At 39.7% G+C, this 20,684-nt stretch overlaps 1 protein-coding gene across 1 annotated transcript; it reads left to right on the top strand.

Annotated features, from left to right (window-relative positions):
* The first annotated feature begins 430 nt into the window (after window positions 1-430).
* On the top strand, window positions 431-10,125 carry LOC113636272 (zinc finger protein 850-like). The gene is made up of 11 exons (XM_047817445.1): window positions 431-478; window positions 1,407-1,456; window positions 1,593-1,689; window positions 3,192-3,300; window positions 3,531-4,297; window positions 6,429-6,545; window positions 7,502-7,551; window positions 7,688-7,784; window positions 8,297-8,405; window positions 8,641-9,319; window positions 9,404-10,125. The coding sequence occupies exons 1-11, from the start codon at window positions 446-448 to the stop codon at window positions 9,999-10,001; spliced, it is 2,706 nt and encodes a 901-aa protein (XP_047673401.1). The 5' UTR covers window positions 431-445; the 3' UTR covers window positions 10,002-10,125.
* The last annotated feature ends 10,559 nt before the right edge of the window (window positions 10,126-20,684 follow it).

Below are 20,684 nucleotides of genomic sequence, written 5' to 3'. Positions count from 1 at the left end.
GCTTAAAGGTCAATGCCATGTTCCGTGAGGGAGGGAGTGAGTGAACAAATTAATTTATGAATAAATCAGTTGAATAAATCAGTTTAGTCCTGTTTTTGTAAATGTAAACACACACATCTGTATTTCCCAAATCATGTGTAACATGTAAACTATAGTTTAATTTCGTGTCACATATTAACCTTAAACATTTTATACATTATTAGTGATTGCTCAGGACAACAATACCATAAAACACGTTAGAGTAAACAAACTTGCACACAAAACAGACATTAAACGAGCAATACAAATAAAGCGCTATGACAGCGGTAAGGATAGCGTTAATTTCCGAAACTGCGGGTCGGCGATGACAGGAAGTGACTTCATTTCGCACATGCGCGGAACCGGTCGTGTTGCTGTTCGGACAGTGTCCTTCCGGATGGATACATTGTGGTTAAGAGGACGGTGCATGTCGAAGGTTGCTCTGGACGATAAAGGTGAGGTAAGTGTAATAAAAATGTGACTTTAATCCTTATATTTACAACTGTATACGAATTTAAACTAATGTAATGAAATAGTTAAGTGCAGTAACTGGAACGAACGAAAGAACGAGCATTATAATCGTATAATAAAGTGTTTTACAGCGTAAGGGTTATTTTAAAAAGTGCGAATTACACGAAATACTTGAACATACAATGTTTTTGTTTTCTTCTTCTCTAATGTTGCACGACTTGTAGTTTCGTCCCCTCACGATTAAACACAACACATTTCTTTATGCTAACGATGTTAGCATAGTTTCCTCATAAATACGTGATGGATGATGTGTTTTCAGTCTCTTCTCTTTTATCTATCTATCTATCTATCTATCTATCTATCTATCTATCTATCTATCTATCATTGATTACAATTGCTTTTCGACGTTTGTTAAAATAGTAAATTTCAAATTATTATGTTTAAAAAAAACGTTTAAAAACGGGTTAGGGGTGGAGCAGTAGGGTTTGGACCTGGGCGTATTGGAGAAGGTTTTGTATTATTTGTTGATTATTTGATTGGTTGTAGTTTTACAGTCGTATGCAAAAGTTTAGGAACCCCTAACAATTTTCATTTATACATATTTGGGTGTTTTGGATCAGCAATTTAATTTTGATCTACTAAATAACTGAAGGACACAGTAATACTTCAGTAGTGAAATGAGGTTTATTAGATGAACAGTAAATGTGCAACATGCCTCAAAACCAAATTAGACAGATGCATAAATCTGGTTGATTTGAATACCTGTAATTTACCTGTAACTACTTAGCACTGATTTAACTGGAACACACAATTCCAAATTAAGCCTTGAACTTCATAATCAGGTGCATCCAATCATGAGAAAAAGTATTTAAGGTGGCCAATTGCAAGTTGTTGTTCTTTTTGTCTCTCCTCTGAAGAGTGGCAACACGGAGGCCTTAAAACAACTCTCAAATGACCTGAAAACAAAGTAAGATTGTTCAACATTATGGTTTAGGGGAAGGCTACAAAAATAAGGGCATCTGCTAAATAAGGGTATCTGCTAAATGCTGTAAATGTAAAATGGAGGACTACAGTTCTATAAGTGTTTCTGTATTTGTTTACAGTTCAGTGGGATTTATACACGGGGTGAAATCAGTAGACGGTATGTCCGGGCGCGCGAGAGGAAAATCACGTGGCAGAGAGACTGGGGCCCGAGGTGCGGTAAGGATGCACCATTTATACGGTTTTAAACTAATATTGATTGTTAAAGTTTCTGTTTCTGGGTGTGCATCAGGAAAAGTGCTTTAGAGAAACACAAGCTTTTAAATTAAAATAATTTTTTTATATATTTTTTTGTTATTCATAAACATTGTGCTTGTGTTAAGTGATTTATTTTTTTTACCCTCACGACCTCAACAAAACAGTTTTTAGAACATTATGTTCTATAAAAGGTGTAAATTAATATTAGAGGTGTCATTGGTTGAAATTCATGCTATGGTCGTATAGAAAAATCATGGTGTCGATCGACCACCTTAAAAACGCACAAGCGATCAGGAGAAGACTGTCGTGTGTTATTGTGTATGATACACAGGGATGCACACAACTTTTTTAGCCAGGTTCTCAGGAGAGCACTTAGAGAATGGAACTGGTACTCACCCTTTGTGCAGCAAAACTAAACATCATCTTCCTCAATGCCCTCCTTATGTCCTCAATTTCAACTGTAGTACAGGACAAACTTACAGCCTCCTGGGCAGTGGAAGTGGTTGCACCTTCCTGGTTAAGTCTACGATGGGCTGTCTGCATCCATAGTTCTACTGCTGGCTTTGGGTCAAATGTATCTGTACTCATCTTTGACAAGTGAGTTGTTCATTCAATGGACTGAAAGATGAGTATGTGACAGACGGGATCTGTACTTGTTTTTTATTATATTGAGGTGCGAGAAACCCCTCTCACAAGCAGCACTGCTCAGAGGAAGTGTAAGGGACAATTTAAGAATCTTGTAAATGTTGCAGTAACAATCTGGATCGCTTGTATTAACTATCTTCTTGACCAAGTCTCACACACAAGATGCTGCCAGTCGCTTTCCTGCTTGCTTTAAACGCATCCATTCTCTATAGTGGAGTCACTTATATTTTTTTTGCTCTGAATAAATAAAACTCTAAAAGATTGACAACGGATCGATTAACCACCCCAACCCCCTCCCATGCACAAGGGAATCCGGTCAGGGTATATTCTGGCAAACGGTTTCCCTATCGCAACCATTTGCCGTAGATTCGGTAAAATGCCGCTGCACGTACCGACATTGACATCTTTTGAGGTGGCGGAATGCCAAAGAAGCTACTTAAAGTTTGCTGTCTTTTGGACATCTCTCACAGTATTAACCTCAATCTAAATCGATCTAAAATGGCAACTGTGCATTAACGCACGTCAACGATGTTGATACGCACATGAGCGTTTAGAGCATATTAACAGTGTGCATTTTTCATTTTGGGGGCGCATGCGCATCTGCGCACCAGTTGTGTGCATCCGTGATGATACAAGATGGCTGGAGTGACAAGTCGTAAAAAAGTGCATGATGATTACACTGATTGCTCTGACATAACCGTTACTGAGGATAGTGTGGAGTAAGGGTAAGTGCGTAGTTGCTGTATATAGAAGGGGAGGGGGGATTTTTCAGCATGAATTTGTATCCAAAGCTTCTAACACACCATGTTTTAACCCAGCAACCACCTCTGCCTCAGAAGGAAGCTCAAACCGTGTGGCCACCACCGCCTGAGAGAGAGCTCCGAGGGAGGGGAAGACAGAAATCTGCCCCTGTGGCGGTGGCAGAAGGTAGTTTTTAACTATCAAAGTACCCTGACGTTTAGCTGATCTCAGACATATTTTTCCTGTCAGGTTAAATAATTGTAATAAACATATTATGTGCTTATTAAGTACTAATAAATAGCCAATATTCTATAAATATTCATGCTAATAAGCAACTAGTTAAATGACCCTAAATAAAGTGTTACTGTGCATGTTATGCATTAAACATGGTTAAACACACCAGCATATTCTTACAGGAGAAAAGCTGTATCACTGCTCGGAGTGTGGGAAGAGTTTTACGTGGCAGAGGAGTCTCCAAAGACACCAGCGCATTCATACAGGAGTGACACTGTATCACTGCTCGGAGTGTGGGAAGAGTTTTATTACACAAAGTAAACTCCAAAAACACCAGCACATTCATACAGGAGTGAGAGGGTATCACTGCTCGGAGTGTGGGAAGAGTTTTACGCAGCAGAGTAGCCTCCAAAGACACCAGATCATTCATACAGGAGTGAGACCGTATCACTGCTCAGAGTGTGGGAAGAGTTTTACACGGCAGAGTAGCCTCCAAAAACACCAGCGCATTCATACAGGAGTGAGACCGTATCACTGCTCAGAGTGTGGGAAGAGTTTTACGCAGCAGAGTAGTCTCCAAATACACCAGCGCATTCATACAGGAGTGAGACCGTATCACTGCTCGGAGTGTGGGAAGAGTTTTACGCAGCAGAATAGTCTCCAAACACACCAGTTCATTCATACAGGAGTGAGACCGTATCACTGCTCGGTGTGTGGGAAGGGTTTTACGCAGCAGAGTAATCTCCGAACACACCAGCGCATTCATACAGGAGTGAGACCGCATCACTGCTCGGAGTGTGGGAAGAGTTTTACGCAGCATAGTAGTCTTCAAACACACCTGAGCATTCATACAGGAGTGAGACCGTATCACTGCTCGGAGTGTGGGAAGAGTTTTACGCAGCAGAGTAAACTCCATACACACCAGCGCATTCATACAGCACATACAAAAGATTGACCTTTTCCTGTCTGTGGAATATTTTATTTATAAATAAATGAAAAGGAAAAAAAAAGGTGTTGCTAATAAATGTATTACCTTCTTTTCAGATAGGTTTAAAATACATAAAGTCTGTGTCATGTGTGTTTTTTACATTAAACCATAAATCCTGTCATATTTTAAGCTCATTTTGGGGTCATTTGGTCAGAGATTCTACACAGACATTATCATTGGTAGGACTACAGCCATTATCGCCTGTAGTTTTTTTTGTCCTACCCGTTTTCATAAATTCCCAAATTCTGTGCAATGTATTGGATGCTAAATGTACTGTCCAATCATCGTGGGGATATAAGATAGTTTTAAACAATCCGAACGAAGGAAGGCGGGATTAGTCTGAATACGGGTGGGAAAACAAACAAGAGTAACCGCGAGCACAAACAGCAATGCCAACCTAGCCTTCTAAGTTGATGCAGCTCTTCACGTCCGCGCTTTTTTGTTGTTTTTCTCGGCAATATGGGGGTTCCAAAATTTTACAGATGGACATCCGAGCGATATCCGTGTTTGAGCGAAGCTGTGAAGGAGCACCAGGTTTGTGTTCATAAATGATGCTAGTTAGCTTTAGCACTAGCATCCGGCTAACACTTTACCTCAGTCAGGGCTGTGTATGTTTACAGGTGTATTTACACATGATTGGTGATTAATTTTAGCTAAAGAAGGCAGAAAGGACAATAAATTCACTGTGGAAACATTCTGAAGTTTTAATTTCCAGCGCTTTAATTACTCAGTTAGTGAACAGTAAGTAATTGTGGAACAATCCCAACTCGATGTGTGTTACAGCTGTAGGTCACTACATAGAGCGCGAGGGGAGGGAACTTTGTGCTAACCCCAGTGCTCATGACAGGACATAAGGGTCATGTAGTCTGTAGCTGTGACAACTTACATGTGGGTTTATCTCTATAGCCACACAAATATAAACAACGTTTAATATATCTATAAATATATTGTTTAATACTAAACCTATTTAGTATTATTCTTGTTATAGAATTATATTGACGTCATTATATAAAGTTTTATTTGTAAAACTGAGGTGATTAAAATGGACTTTTTAGATGAGAGAAAATTAATGTATAATCGTTTATAATGAACTTTGAGTATTTTTATACTTATATATCTATTTCTTTAATATATGTAGGTGTTTTTATATTAAAATATATAGTCAGGTGTTCATTTAACTGGGAGCAAAATAGTCAGATATTTTCCACTACCTCGACTTTCGCATCATCAAGCCCAGGAAGGTGTTCTTCATGGCCGTGGATGGTGTCACACTCAGGGCCAAAATGAACCAACAGCGTGGCAGAAGGTTCAGGTATGTTCTACATCCGTTAGTGCCGGATGCATCTAACAGGAAGCTGCTTGCTGGTCTGGATTGCCTTAACGAGCTCGTTAGGTTGGTGATTAAATTAGTGATAGTTTATATAGATTATGTTCAAAAGTAATACTCGTATATGGAACGTTTCCACTGGGCTACATCCCAAACCGCACTCAACTGTAGGTCACTTAAACTGTGTCTGCAGTTCATCAAAAAAAAATGCATTAAAGATTTCCAGTGGTTCCTAAAAAGAGTTTTATGTTTAAACATTTTTTTTTCATTTTATTTTATTTTATGTAATACGTTGTCCCAAACAGTACCCATAAAAGAAGGCTATGTTGTGTTATGTTGCTGTTCAATTGTAATCCCCTGGTTTGGTTTTATTATTGCTTTTACTGGTAATGCTTCACCGATTTAACATTCCTCAGATATTGAATTGTTTTTGAAATGGTTTCATAGTTCATTGCAGTTAATCCACGATATAGACAATGTTGGCACAAAGTATTAGAGTATTCGAGTTCAGCCGGGAAAAAAGCATGTTCTGGAAAGTCCAAACAGACAGTAATAGAAGCTTAGGATTAAACTTCAAGAATTTGATGGAAAGTAACATGTTCTGGAAGCCATTAAGCCGATCATCTTTTCATCGAACATCTTTTAAACATCTTTCCCAGCGAAAGTGCTGTAGGTTTGTATTTATCTGTGTTTGAGCGTCATCTGGTGGACGGCTGCCATCTTTGTTTTTAAGCTCGTGCCACCTTCTTCAACGTCAAAAAGTAGCGCCGACGACCAACTCACGACCCAAACGGGACTAGTTATAGTGTCCTTCCGGATGGATACATTGTGGTTAAGAGGACGGTGCATGTCGTAGGTCGAAGGTTGCTGTGGACGATAAAGGTGAGGTAAGTGTAATAAAAATGTGACTTTAATCCTTATATTTACAACTGTATACGAACTTAAACTAATGTTAATGAAATAGTTAAGTGCAGTAACTGGAACGAACGAACGAACGAACGAGCATTATAATCGTATAATAAAGTGTTTTACAGCGTAAGGGTTATTTTAAAAAGTGCGATTCAATTCAATTCAACACGAATTACTTGAAGATACAATGTTTTTTTTCTTCTTTTAATGTTGCACGACTTGTAGTTTCGTCCCCTCACGATTAAACACAACAAATTTCTTTATGCTAACGATGTTAGCATAGTTTCCTAATAAATACGTGATGGATGATGTTGTGTTTTCAGTCTCTTTTATTTGTTCATCTATCTATCTATCTATCTATCTATCTATCTATCTATCTATCTATCTATCTATCTATCATTGATCACAATTGTTTTTCAACGTTTGTTTAAAAACAAATTATTTAACATTTTTACGTTTTAAAGAAAACGTGGCGAGGCGGTTAGGGGTGGAGCAGTAGGGTTTGGACCTGGGCGTATTTGAGAAGGTTTTGCATTATTTGTTGATTTGATTGGTTGTAGTTTTACAGTCGTATGCAAAAGTTTAGGAACCCCTAACAATTTTCATTTATACATATTTGGGTGTTTTGGATCAGCAATTTAATTTTGATCTACTAAATAACTGAAGGACACAGTAATACTTCAGTAGTGAAATGAGGTTTATTAGATGAACAGTAAATGTGCAACATGCCTCAAAACCAAATTAGACAGATGCATAAATCTGGTTGATTTGAATACCTGTAATTTACCTGTAACTACTTAGCACTGATTTAACTGGAACACACAATTCCAAATTAAGCCTTGAACTTCATAATTAGGTGCATCCAATCATGAGAAAAAGTATTTAAGGTGGCCAATTGCAAGTTGTTGTTCTTTTTGTCTCCTCTGAAGAGTGGCAACACGGAGGCCTTAAAACAACTCTCAAATGACCTGAAAACAAAGTAAGATTGTTCAACATTATGGTTTAGGGGAAGGCTACAAAAATAAGGGCATCTGCTAAATAAGGGTATCTGCTAAATGCTGTAAATGTAAAATGGAGGACTACAGTTCTATAAGTGTTTCTGTATTTGTTTACAGTTCAGTGGGATTTATACACGGTGTGAAATCAGTAGACGGTATGTCCGGGCGCGCGAGAGGAAGATCACGTGGCAGAGAGACTGGGGCCCGAAGCGATGTAAGGATGCACCATTTATACGGTTTTAAACTAATATTGATTGTTAAAGTTTCTGTTTCTGGGTGTGCATCAGGAAAAGTGCTTTAGAGAAACACAAGCTTTTAAATTAAAATTATTTTATTTATATATTTTTTTTACCCTCACAACCTCAACAAAACAGTTTTTAGAACATTGTATGTTCTATAAAAAATGTAAATTAATATTAGAAGTGTTATTGGTTGAAATTCATGCTATGGTCGTATAGAAAAATCACGGTGTAGATCGACCACCTTAAAAACGCACAAGCGATCAGGAGAAGACTTTTCGTGTGTTATTGTGTATGATAAAAGTTGGCTGGAGCGACGAGTCGTAAAAAAGTGCATGATGATTACACTGATTGCTCTGACATAACTGTTACTGAGGATAGTGTGGAGTAAGGGTAAGTGCGTAGTTGCTGTATATAGAAGGGGAGGGGGGAATTTTTCAGCATGAATTTGTATCCAAAGCTTCTAACACACCATGTTTTTACCCAGCAACCACCTCTGCCCCAGAAGGAAGCTCAAGCCGTGTGGCCACCACCGCCTGAGAGAGAGCTCCGAGGGAGGGGAAGACAGAAATCTGCCCCTGTGGCGGCGGCAGAAGGTAGTTTTTAACTATCAAAGTATCCTGACGTTTAGCTGATCTCAGACATTTTTTCCTGTCAGGTTAAATAAACATTAAATAAACATATTAATATGTGCTTATTGAGTACTAATAAATAGCCAATATTCTATAAATATTCATGCTAATAAGCAACTAGTTAAATGACCCTAAAATAAAGTGTTACTGTGCATGTTATGCATTAAATATGGTTAAACACACCAGCATATTCTTACAGGAGAAAAGCTGTATCACTGCTCGGAGTGTGGGAAGAGTTTTACTCAGCAGAGTAGTCTCCAAACACACCAGCGCATTCATACAGGAGTGAGACCGTATCACTGCTCAGAGTGTGGGAAGAGTTTTACGCAGCAGGGTAATCTCCAAGCACACCAGCACATTCATAAAGGAGTGAGACCATATCACTGCTCGGAGTGTGGGAAGAGTTTTACGTGGCAGAGTAGTCTCCAAATACACCAGCGCATTCATACAGGAGTGAGACCGTATCACTGCTCGGAGTGTGGGAAGAGTTTTATTACACAAAGTAATCTCCAAAGACACCAGCGCATTCATACAGGAGTGAGACCGTATTACTGCTCGGAGTGTGGGAAGAGTTTTATTACACAACGTGATCTCCAAACACACCAGCGCATTCATACAGGAGTGAGACCGTATCACTGCTCGGAGTGTGGGAAGAGTTTTACGCAGCAGAGTAGTCTCCAAAGACACCAGCACGTTCATACAGGAGTGAGGCCATATTACTGCTCGGAGTGTGGGAAGAGTTTTATTACACAAAGTAAACTCCAAATACACCAGCACGTTCATACAGGAGTGAGACCGTATCACTGCTCAGAGTGTGGGAAGAGTTTTATTACACAAAGTAATCTCCAAACACACCTGAGCATTCATACAGGAGTGAGGTCATATTACTGCTCAGAGTGTGGGAAGAGTTTTATTACACAAAGTAAACTCCAAAGACACCAGCGCATTCATACGGGAGTGAGACCGTATCACTGCTCAGAGTGTGGGAAGAGTTTTATTACACAATGTGATCTCCAAATACACCAGCACATTCATACAGGAGTGAGACCGTATCACTGCTCAGAGTGTGGGAAGAGTTTTATTACACAAAGTAATCTCCAAACACACCAGCGCATTCATACAGGAGTGAGACCGTATCACTGCTCGGAGTGTGGGAAGAGTTTTATTACACAAAGTAATCTCCAAAGACACCAGCGCATTCATACGGGAGTGAGACCGTATCACTGCTCGGAGTGTGGGAAGAGTTTTACGCAGCAGAATAGTCTCCAAACACACCAGCGCATTCATACAGGAGTGAGACCGTATCACTGCTCAGAGTGTGGGAAGAGTTTTATTACACAACGTGATCTCCAAATACACCAGCGCATTCATACAGGAGTGAGACCGTATCACTGCTCGGAGTGTGGGAAGAGTTTTACGCAGCAGAGTAGTCTCCAAACACACCAGCGCATTCATACAGGAGTGAGACCGTATCACTGCTTGGTGTGTGGGAAGAGTTTTACATGGCAGAATAGTCTCCAAACACACCAGTGCGTTCATACAGCACATACAAAAGATTGACCTTTTCCTGTCTTTGGAATATTTTATTTATAAATACAATATTTAAAAGAAAAAAAAGGTGTTGCTAATAAATGTATTACCTTCTTTTCACATAGGTTTAAAATAAATAAAAAAGTCTGTGTCATGTGTGTTTTTTTTTACATTAAACCATAAATCCTGTAATATTTTAAGTTCATTTTGGGGTCATTTGGTCAGAGATTCTACACAGACATTATCATTGGTAGGACTACAGCCATTATCGCCTGTATTTTTTTGTCCTACCCGTTTTCATAAATTCCGAAATTCTGTGCAATGTATTGGATGCTAAATGTACTGTCCAATCATCGTGGGGATATAAGATAGTTTTAAACAATCCGAACGAAGGAAGGCGGGACTAGTCTGAATACGGGTGGGAAAACAAACAAGAGTAACCGCGAGCACAAACAGCAATGCCAACCTAGCCTTCTAAGTTGATGCAGCTCTTCACGTCCGCGCTTTTTTGTTGTTTTTCTCGGCAATATGGGGGTTCCAAAATTTTACAGATGGACATCCGGAGCGAAGTTGTGAAGGAGCACCAGGTTTGTGTTCGTAAATGATGCTAGTTAGCTTTAGCACTAGCATCCGGCTAACACTTTACCTCAGTCAGGGCTGTGTATGTTTACAGGTGTATTTACACATGATTGGTGATTAATTTTAGCTAAAGAAGGCAGAAAGGACAATAAATTCACCGTGGAAACATTCTGAAGTTTTAATTCCCAGCGCTTTAATTACTCAGTGAACAGTAAGTAATTGTGGAACAATCCCAACTCGATGTGTGTTACAGCTGTAGGTCACTACATAGAGCGCGAGGGGAGGGAACTTTGTGCTAACCCCAGTGCTCATGACAGGACATAAGGGTCATGTAGTCTGTAGCTGTGACAACTTACATGTGGGTTTATCTCTATAGCCACACAAATATAAACAACGTTTAATATATCTATAAATATATTGTTTAATACTAAATCTATTTAGTATTATTCTTGTTATAGAATTATATTGACGTCATTATAGAAAGTTTTATTTGTAAAACTGATTAAAATGGACTTTTTAGATGAGAGAAAATTAATGTATAATCGTTTATAATGAACTTTGAGTATTTTTATACTTTATCTATTTCTTATATGTAGGTGTTTTTATATTAAAATGTTTTTATATTAATTAAACCTCTTACGGGTCGCTGTGCCGTGCACGGCACGGAAGTCAAAGTGGCCACTAGGGGATGACCCAGAAACAAGCTTCAATTCAACTTTAAAGCATCAAATCCTCCAAAAACACGAAAAAACCTATTTACCTAGTAAAGTTTATACTCTCAATAATTTTTTAAGCCCACACACAAAGCACAATATGATTCACAGCCTTCATACAATTAGAAAAATTTTTTGGACAAAACTGACCTAGGTGGCGCTAGACTGGTTTTTCCCTTAACTTTAGACGCGTCTCTTTCTTCACTGGGGTAATATATTCCAACACAAATAATCCACAAAAATCCACACAGGTACAAGGAATTGAAATCTGTAATGAAATCTACCTTTTAATCCAAAACGCTCTGGTCGCGCCGCAAATATTCCGTTAGTGTTCTGAAAACTGGAAACAGAAGTGCGCCATCATCTGGTTTTGCCGCTCTAACTTCTCATTGGGATATTAAAAAATTCAAAGTCTACGTCATATTTATAGCCCAGGTCCTAACGAATCAAATAAGCCCTCATTTGAGCCAATCGGTGCTTGTATGGCAGAGATAGATGGCTGAGAAGCCAATGATGGCATGACCTCATTTTTGGGAACCCGCCTTTGACTGACAATTACTCCTTCCAATAGCAATGAAATGGGCTGGGACCTATACAGCTGTTTAGCCAATAAGCAGACAATTCCAGCGCTATGCGGCATGCCTTATGTTCTTTGCCTGTGTCTGCGTGAACTGGATGCGCAGAAGAATTCTTGCGTAATCCCTGACCTTTTGTCCCTCTCACAGCTCAGGGTGTCAAGTTACAGGCCTGTTTTCACACCAGAGTGATAGAGAGAGAGTCTAGGCTTATTTATGGCTTGTCAGACTGAGCCTGCAGCCTTTTATTTCAAAGTTATATAGTAAACAAGTACACAAAAACACTGCACCAGACGACCATGGCCGTAGAAAAATATTTTTATTGAAGCCATTTTTGGGTCTTTTGACTTGAAATTTTTTTTTGGTGAAAGCCAAGACATGTGGCTATGACCCTCAGTTGTTATTTGGTCTAAATATGCCTAGCCTAGCATGTTCCAGAAAAATAAGATTAATCAGTTTATCAGGTAAACAACCCAGGCGGAAATGAAAACCTGCATTCAAACCCCTGTAACTTTGTGCCAGTAAGGCCTAGAATCAATCTGAAACTAGTTTAGTTTCAATCTGAAACTAGTAATAGTTTCTAAAACTAGAGAATCTCTTCTTTCAAATGAGACCAGGCTCACCCCTGTGTGTCAAACTATGTGGGAGCTGTACCACTTTTTGTTGGGTAGGTCATGTAGGCGAAAAACCTGCAAAAGGGGGGCAATGCTTAAAGGGGTTAAAATATATGGTCAGGTGTTCATTTAACTGAGAGCAAAATAGTCAGATATTTTCCACTACCTCGACTTTCGCATCATCAAGCCCAGGAAGGTGTTCTTCATGGCCGTGGATGGTGTCACACTCAGGGCCAAAATGAACCAACAGCGTGGCAGAAGGTTCAGGTACGTTCTACATCCGTTAGTGCAGGATGCATCTAACAGGAAGCTTCTTGCTGGTCTGGATTGCCTTAACGAGCTCGTTAGGTTGGTGATTAAATTAGTGATAGTTTATATAGATTATGTTCAAAAGTAATACTCGTATATAGAACGTTTCCACTGGGCTACATCCCAAACCGCACTCAACTGTAGGTCACTTAATGTCAGTTGTTGCTCTCTTTTCTTTCAGATCAGCAAAAGAAGCGGAGGAAAAAATAAAGAAGGCTGTGGGGAAGGGCGAGGATTTACCTGCAGTGATCCGGTTCGACTACAACTGCATCACACCCGGTTTGTGTTACAGCTTTTACAGAATATTAACAGTTTATCACACTGTTTTAGTTCATTACAATCTTTTTAAAAAGCAGACGTCATAATCATGAGTTTTTTATAAATTGGGTTTATTGTAATTATTCATATACAGTGGCAAGAAAAAGTACGTAAACTGTTTGGAATAAACTGGTTTTCTGTTGTAATTTGTCATAAAATGTGATCTGATCCTCATCTAATTCACAGCACTAGACAAACACAATGTGCTTGAGAGATGGGGAGAGAGAGAGAAAGATAGGGAGAGAGAGGGAGAGGCAGACAGGGAGAGTGAGAGAGGGAGAGAGAGAGAGAGACGGGGAGAGAGAGACAGACAGAGAGAGGGAGAGACAGACAGAGAGAGGGAGATAGAGAGACAGAGAAAGAGAGACAGACAGGGAGGGAGAGAGACAGACAGAAAAAGAGAGAGAGAGAGGGAGGGAGAGAGACAGGGAGAGTGAGAGAAACACAGAGAGAGAGAGACAAACAGAGAGAAAGAGACAGACAGGGAGAGGGAGAGAGAGAGAGACAGACAGACAGAGAGAGGGAGAGACAGAAAGAGAGAGGGAGATAGAGAGATGGAGAAAGAGAGACAGAAAGAGAGAGACAGACAGGGAGGGAGAGAGACAGACAGAAAGAGAGAGAGAGAGAGAGAGAGACAGGGAGGGAGAGAGACAGGGAGGGTGAGAGAAACACACAGAGAGACAGACAGAGAGAAAGTGACAGACAGGGAGAGAGAGAGAGCAATATACATAATGAATATAAATAATAATAATAAATAAATAATAATAACATATTAACCAAATAAGTGTTTAAATAATTATATAAAATTGCAGAACTATTTAAAATTGCAACTTATTAAAATATTATTTAAATATTATTTCTTAAAATATCTCGTCTCTGCAGGCATTGTGACCTGTCGAAGGTGGAGGACCTGGCAGCGCGTATGGGAATGTGGTCAACTCTTACAGCGCTGGAGGTCCTCCCTAACATCTGAGGAGCGTGTTCGGCTGAAGGACTATCAGTATACAGAGACCGGTCCTGCAGAGGAGGAACCCTTTCCCCAGCTGAACATCGCTCTGAGAGAAACACACAGTGTGTGATGAGTAAACATGTAAAAAATATTACATCATCATCCAGTGGTTCAGGTTCATTATTGATTTATAAAAGGATTTGTAGAAGATTTTTTACATTTTATTTCATTGACATTTCTAAAATACAGTTTATAATAGGAGTCTATTAAAGATAATTTTTTATATATAATATATATATGTTAAATCTGTTTGTAATTTTTGTTTTTCAGGAAATACACAGAAAGGGTCACAGAACATGAGAGAAAAACATTTGAGGTAAAAACGCTGAGTGTCTCTAGTGATAAATATCTGGTACGTTTTACATATAGAAATAAAACATGGGACTCTCAAGTGATTGAGAGAAACAGTTTGTTTTTTATTCTTTTTTAACTGTATGATTATAAATCTTTCAGCCTTCTTTGTCCAGCAAAACAACAACTTTCTGCTCTGATAGACAATCTTTTATACTCATCACTTTTCCACATACACGGTGTAACAAATCATTCAGAATCATTCATTATTTCCACACAATGTTTTACTCACATCAAGAATCTTTCATTTCTACAAGTGAAGCTGAATTCAATCCAATCATGAAGCTGAACAGTGAAGGGGAAAGAACAGTTACTCCAAGTTGTGGAATTTGGACTGAAACCTTTGGGGGTTTATTTAATGTCAGGACACAAAACAGTATTATTAATATTAACATTATTATTAACATTAACATTATTATTAACATTAACATTATTATTTTGAAAATCTGAATTATAAAATACGAATCTCTGAACGTCTAAAAAATGTAAATTAAATCTTGAATCTAAATTTTAACTCCTGCACACGGATTCACATGACTTCTCATTACATAAGAACATTTTGATATGAAAAGTAAAATTAAAAGTATGTAGTGTAACGTTTACTTCCAGTTAGCTGTCATCAACAATAACGTCTCTGCACTAGAGCTTCTACCAGTTACTTTATAAAAAAATAATTTCTCCTGTGTTTATGTGACTCATACTATTTATGGTTTTACAAATCATCATGTTTAATAAATAATCATCAGGATGTCACATGGGTGTAGATTTGGTATGAATGAATTTGCACATTTGAATTTTTACATTAAAATAAATTAATTGAAATAAAATTAGCTTTGTAAGATTTGCAGTGTTTCTACATAATTCCCATCATTTTATCTAGCATTCAATCAATCTATTGATTCTGTCCATCCATTCATGTCTAATCTGTCTGTTGTCCACAAGCATTTATGATTGTTTCATTAAAAATATTACAAAGAGCATAAGTCCAAATGAAGGCAGTCTGTAACTGATTAAAACATATAAACTTTATTTATTTATTTGTTTGTTATTTGGTGTTATTTCTTTGGGGCAGTGGTAGTTAAAGTGGTTAAGTCTCTGTGTTGATGATCAGACTGGGGTTAAAGCTGCCCCTGCTGGGCCCCTGAGCCAAAGGCCCTCTGCTCCAGAGGTGTTGCTTCTTCTTATAGTGAGATTTGAACATTTTACTATGTATATGATGAAGACAGAGGAGAATCTACACCCCTGGTTACTGCCCCTGGGACACCAGTGGATTTTCCTAGAGTCTGTACTTCTGAACTTACTGTAGCTTGTTCAAATATATAATGCCTTGTTTCTGTGTTTTGTGAGAATAAAATGATCCATATGAATTCAGTGAAATGTTGATGAGCTTGACAGGTACGTATTGTGTTACTGAATAATCACATTTTAAATGTTTCCACTCAGGTTTGTTAGTTATTTGTTTGTTTACTTGTTTGTTTTGTAGAGTTTTACACTAAAAGGTAGATGTTTGGGTAAATGATGAAGATTGAAGACATCATAACTCACACCACCATAAGCAGATATACTCATTTACACACACACACACACACACACACACACACACACACACACACACACACACACACACACACACACACACACACACACACACACACATTCCCAAACACAGACACACTCTCTCTCTCTCTCTCTCTCTCTCTCTCTCTCTCTCTCTCTCTCTCTCTCTCTCTCTGTCTATCATTAGTGAGAACATATGGAGGTTTTCCTGATTCTGAAGATAAATATCAAAGTAGTAAAAATTTTCCTTTTGCATCTTTACTTTAGTGATATATTTGTGTTTGTGATTTTTATCACTCAGGAAAGACAGAAAGAGTCACAGAACAAATCCTCATTAAAGACTTGTCCCTGTCCCCCAAAGAAGAATTAGATCTACTTGTAAAATGGCTTGGACCAAAGTCAAACCAACAAGCTAAAAGAATCAGTGCAGCTCAAATCAATGATGCCACTGAAGCTCTTAACATGATCTGGCAGCACTTGGAAGAAAGTTATGGAGCACCTGAGGTAATTGAGCATACACTCTTTCAAAAGGCTGAAAACTTCCCTGAGATTACAGCTAGAGACTCCAGCAAACTCACTGGGCTGGCCTTTCTGGATACAGCTCGTGATGTTAACCACATAGTGGAAAAGCTCCCTTATTTCCTACAAGAGAGATGGAGAGATGCATCCAAATACAAGGTAGATTACAATGCCACATTTCCACCATTTTCTACCTTTTCTACCTTTGTACGGGAGCAAGCATGCATAAGAAATGATCCTAGCTTCTCCTTTCTGTCAGCAGCGCAGTCCAAGTTTGACAGACCTGTTAAAAACAGCACTCGCCCTATGATTTCAGTGAAAAAGACAGAAATAGCACAGAGTAATGAAACAACAGACGTTAGTGATGATCCAGAAAAACATGTCCTTTGCATAAAAACCGCATCCCCTCATGAGATGTCACAGTTTCCGCAGCAAGCCCCTAGAAGAGAGAAAAACATGTGCATCAAGTGTTGCGCATCAACCAAACACCAAGCCAAGTACTGTCAGATCAAAGTCACCTGCAAAGAATGTGGGAGTGAAAGACACAATGCAGTGTTACATCCAGGCCCACCCCCTCCTAAAGGCATCATGCCGCCAACAGAGGCGAAACAGCATGGTGGGGAGCCTGAGCTTAGCACACCAGCAGTCTCAGCTACAGCAATGTGCACAGAGGCAAACAGCATGGCTCAAGGTCTTGTGCTAAAATATGCCTAGCCAAAGTGTATCCATCAGGTCAGCAGGACAAGGCAATAAACCTGTATGCCGTTATGGACGAGCAAAGTAATCAGTCTCTTGCCCACTCTGAATTTTTCGACATCTTTAGTGTTAAAGGAGGCACAGAGGTGTACACCTTAAAAACATGTTCAGGTATCATGGAAGTTAGAGGGAGAAAGGCTAAAGACTTTATTGTCGAGTCTATAGATGGTCACATAAAGGTGCCCCTGCCCCTGATGCTGGAATGTGATATGATCCCAGAGGATCGCTCAGAGATACCCTCGCCTGAAGTCGCCAAATACCACCCACACTTAAAGGTGTTCTCGCACAAGATACATGCTATCGATTCAAATGCACACATCCTGTTGCTCGTGGGTAGAGACATCCTAAGTTTGCACAAAGTGAGAGAGCAGTGCAATGGTCCCCATAATGCACCATTCGCCCAGCGCCTTGACCTCGGCTGGGTTATTGTGGGAGATGTCTGTTTGAATGGTGCACACAAACCAAGGTATGTCACAACGTACAAAACAAACACATTGCTCAATGGTTGTCCATCGTACCTCAGTCCATGTACCGATGTCCTTCAAATAAAAGAAAAATCTGTAAGGGAACTAAAAGACACTCACATCTGCACAGATACTTACCAGGCACTACAGACAGACAATCTTGGGGACAATATCTTCATCAAGAGAGAAAGAGAAAAGTTAGCGCCTTCGCAACAGGCTGTGCAATTTCTCAATTTCGCACCCCTTCCTTTTGTTACACCCAGACAACGTCTACCAAATAATTGAGATCAGGCTTTAAAAAGACTCAACACACTAAAATGAAGTCTTGTCAAAAAACCTGAGATGAGAGAGCACTTTGTACAGTTCATGCAAAAGGTCATAGACAACAAGCAAGCAGAAGTCGCACCCCCCTTACAGCTGAATGAAGAGTGTTGGTATCTCCCCACGTTTGGGGTGTATCACCCACAGAAACCCAAACAAATACATGTGGTTTTTGACTCAAGAGCTAAACATGAGGGCGTAGCATTCAACGACCTACTTTTAAGTGACCCAGATCTCAACAACGCTTTGCTTGGGGTTTTAATCAGATTTCACAGAGAGCCCATCGCAATAACAGCAGATGTGGAACAAATGTTCTACTGTTTCACAGTAAGGGAAGACCACCGCAAATTCCTGCGATTTCTCTGGTTTAAAGACAATGATGTCACAAAACAGATCATTGAGTATCGCATGAAAGTCCATGTTTTTGGAAATCGTCCGTCTCCCTCTGTTGCAATCTACGGTCTTTGCAAGGCAGCTGAAACTGGTGTGAAAGAATATGGCAAGGACGCAGAGAATTTTGTCACCAGAAACTTTTACGTGGATGACGGTATAACCTCACTTCCAACTGAGCTTGAAGCAATCGCTCTCCTGCAAAAAACACAGAAAATGTTAGCTGAGTCAAATCTGCGTTTGCACAACATTGCCTCAAACAGCAGCAAGGTCATGGAAGCGTTCTCAGCGAATGACTTAGCAAAAAACATCAAAAGTCTTGACTTAGACATTGACCCATTACCTGTGCAAAGAAGCTTAGGCATCAGCTGGAGTCTTGAATCGGATACTTTCACATTTCAAGTCTCTAAAGAACAAAAACCATTCACCAAAAGAGGCGTGCTCTCCACTGTTAATAGTTTTGTACGACCCCTTAGGTTTTGTTGCGCCGATAACTGAACAGGGAAAAGCACTCATAAGATAACTAACCTCCAGACCATGTGACTGGGATGACCCCTTATCGCCAGCTAAAGAAAGACTACGGTCTGTATGGAGAGACTCTCTTCTAGCAAAGCCAAACTGGCACCAAAACCAGCTCACACAATTCCAAGACTGGAGTTATGTGCCACGGTCCTTGCTACAGAAATGGCAGAGCTTATATGCCAAGAAATCGACCTAGAGCTTCATGCTGTAAAGTACTACACTGACAGTAAGATTGTACTAGGTTACATCTACAACACGTCAAGAAGATTGTATGTCTATGTAGCAAACAGAGTCTGTTGAATCAGAAAATCTTCAGTACCAACACAGTGGCATCATGTCTCATCAGAAAACAATCCGGCAGACATTGCTACTCACCCAATAGCAGCACTTCTACTCCACAAACATACTGGTTCACCGGACCACCATTTTTGTCAAAGGAACTGCCTCAGTGTTTATCTACAGCAGATACAAATGAGTTTGAGCTAATAGAACCAGAGCATGATTCAGAGATTCGACCAGAAGTGAATGTTTATGCAACTAAGGCCAGCATCGAACCACTCGGATCACACCGGTTCGAACAATTCTCAGCATGGAAACGTCTCATACGAGTTATGGCAAAACTCATTACTCTAGCTAGAAGCAAGTCTAAAGCTTCAGATCAAAACACTACAAACCCTCAAACTCAAGCCAAACTTACTGTCATCTCGAGCATCCAACAATATTCATTCAAAGAGGACATTAAGAAACTGCATAAAGGGGAACGAATCCCAAAAACAAGCCCCTTGTGGATTCTAAACCCTTTCATAGACTCAGATGGACTGTTACGGGTGGGGGGGTCGGACATCTCTAGCCAACCTCCCATAAGATGAAAAGCACCCTCTGATACTCCCTAAAAAACATCATGTGTCAACTCTGCTTGTGAGACATTACCACCAAGGTGTTGCTCACCAAGGTCGTCACCTCACTGAGGGAGCGCTGCGATCTGCTGGTGTTTGGGTAATTGGAGGCAGGAAACTAGTCTGAAGTGTAATCTATCAGTGTGTCACCTGTCGTAGACTTGGAGGAAAACCTGTTGAACAAAAAATGGGCAATCTCCCAGAAGATCGACTCAACATGGAGCCCCCGTTCACTAGGGTAGGCTTAGATGTTTTTGGGCCCTGGAGTGTAGTCAATCGCAAGACTAGGGGTGGGGCCGCAGAAAGCAAATGCTGGGCAGTTTTATTTAGTTGCTTAGGGACTCGTGCAGTTCACATTTTGTTCACAACAAAACTATGTCCACCTCATGCTTTATTAATGCGCTGAGAAGGTTTTTTGCAGTTAGAGGCCATTCCAATGTTCTCAGATCAGACCGCGGCACTAACTTTATTGGAGCCTGTAAGGAGCTAAAGATCAGTACAGATCACCCAGAGATCCAAGACTACCTCAGCAATGAAGGCTGTACATGGACATTCAACATGCCTCACTCATAACATATGGGTGGATCATGGGAAAGAATGATTGGCATCGCCCACCACATTCTAGACGCAATGTTATTACAGTCAGGTCCAACTCGTCTTACCCATGAGGTCCTCACAATCTAATGGCAGAAGTCATGGCAATCATTAGTTCATTGGTCATTGGTTCCCATTAGTACTGTAAGAAATTACAGAAATTGCACCCAAAATTCCACTCCAAGGTACACATCTAAAAGAGCTCATTCCTAAAAAGGTTCAAGTA

The sequence above is a fragment of the Tachysurus fulvidraco genome, chromosome 8, assembly GCF_022655615.1.
Source record: "Tachysurus fulvidraco isolate hzauxx_2018 chromosome 8, HZAU_PFXX_2.0, whole genome shotgun sequence".
Lineage (NCBI taxonomy): Eukaryota > Metazoa > Chordata > Actinopteri > Siluriformes > Bagridae > Tachysurus > Tachysurus fulvidraco.
This window is presented reverse-complemented; position numbering and strand designations above follow the sequence as displayed.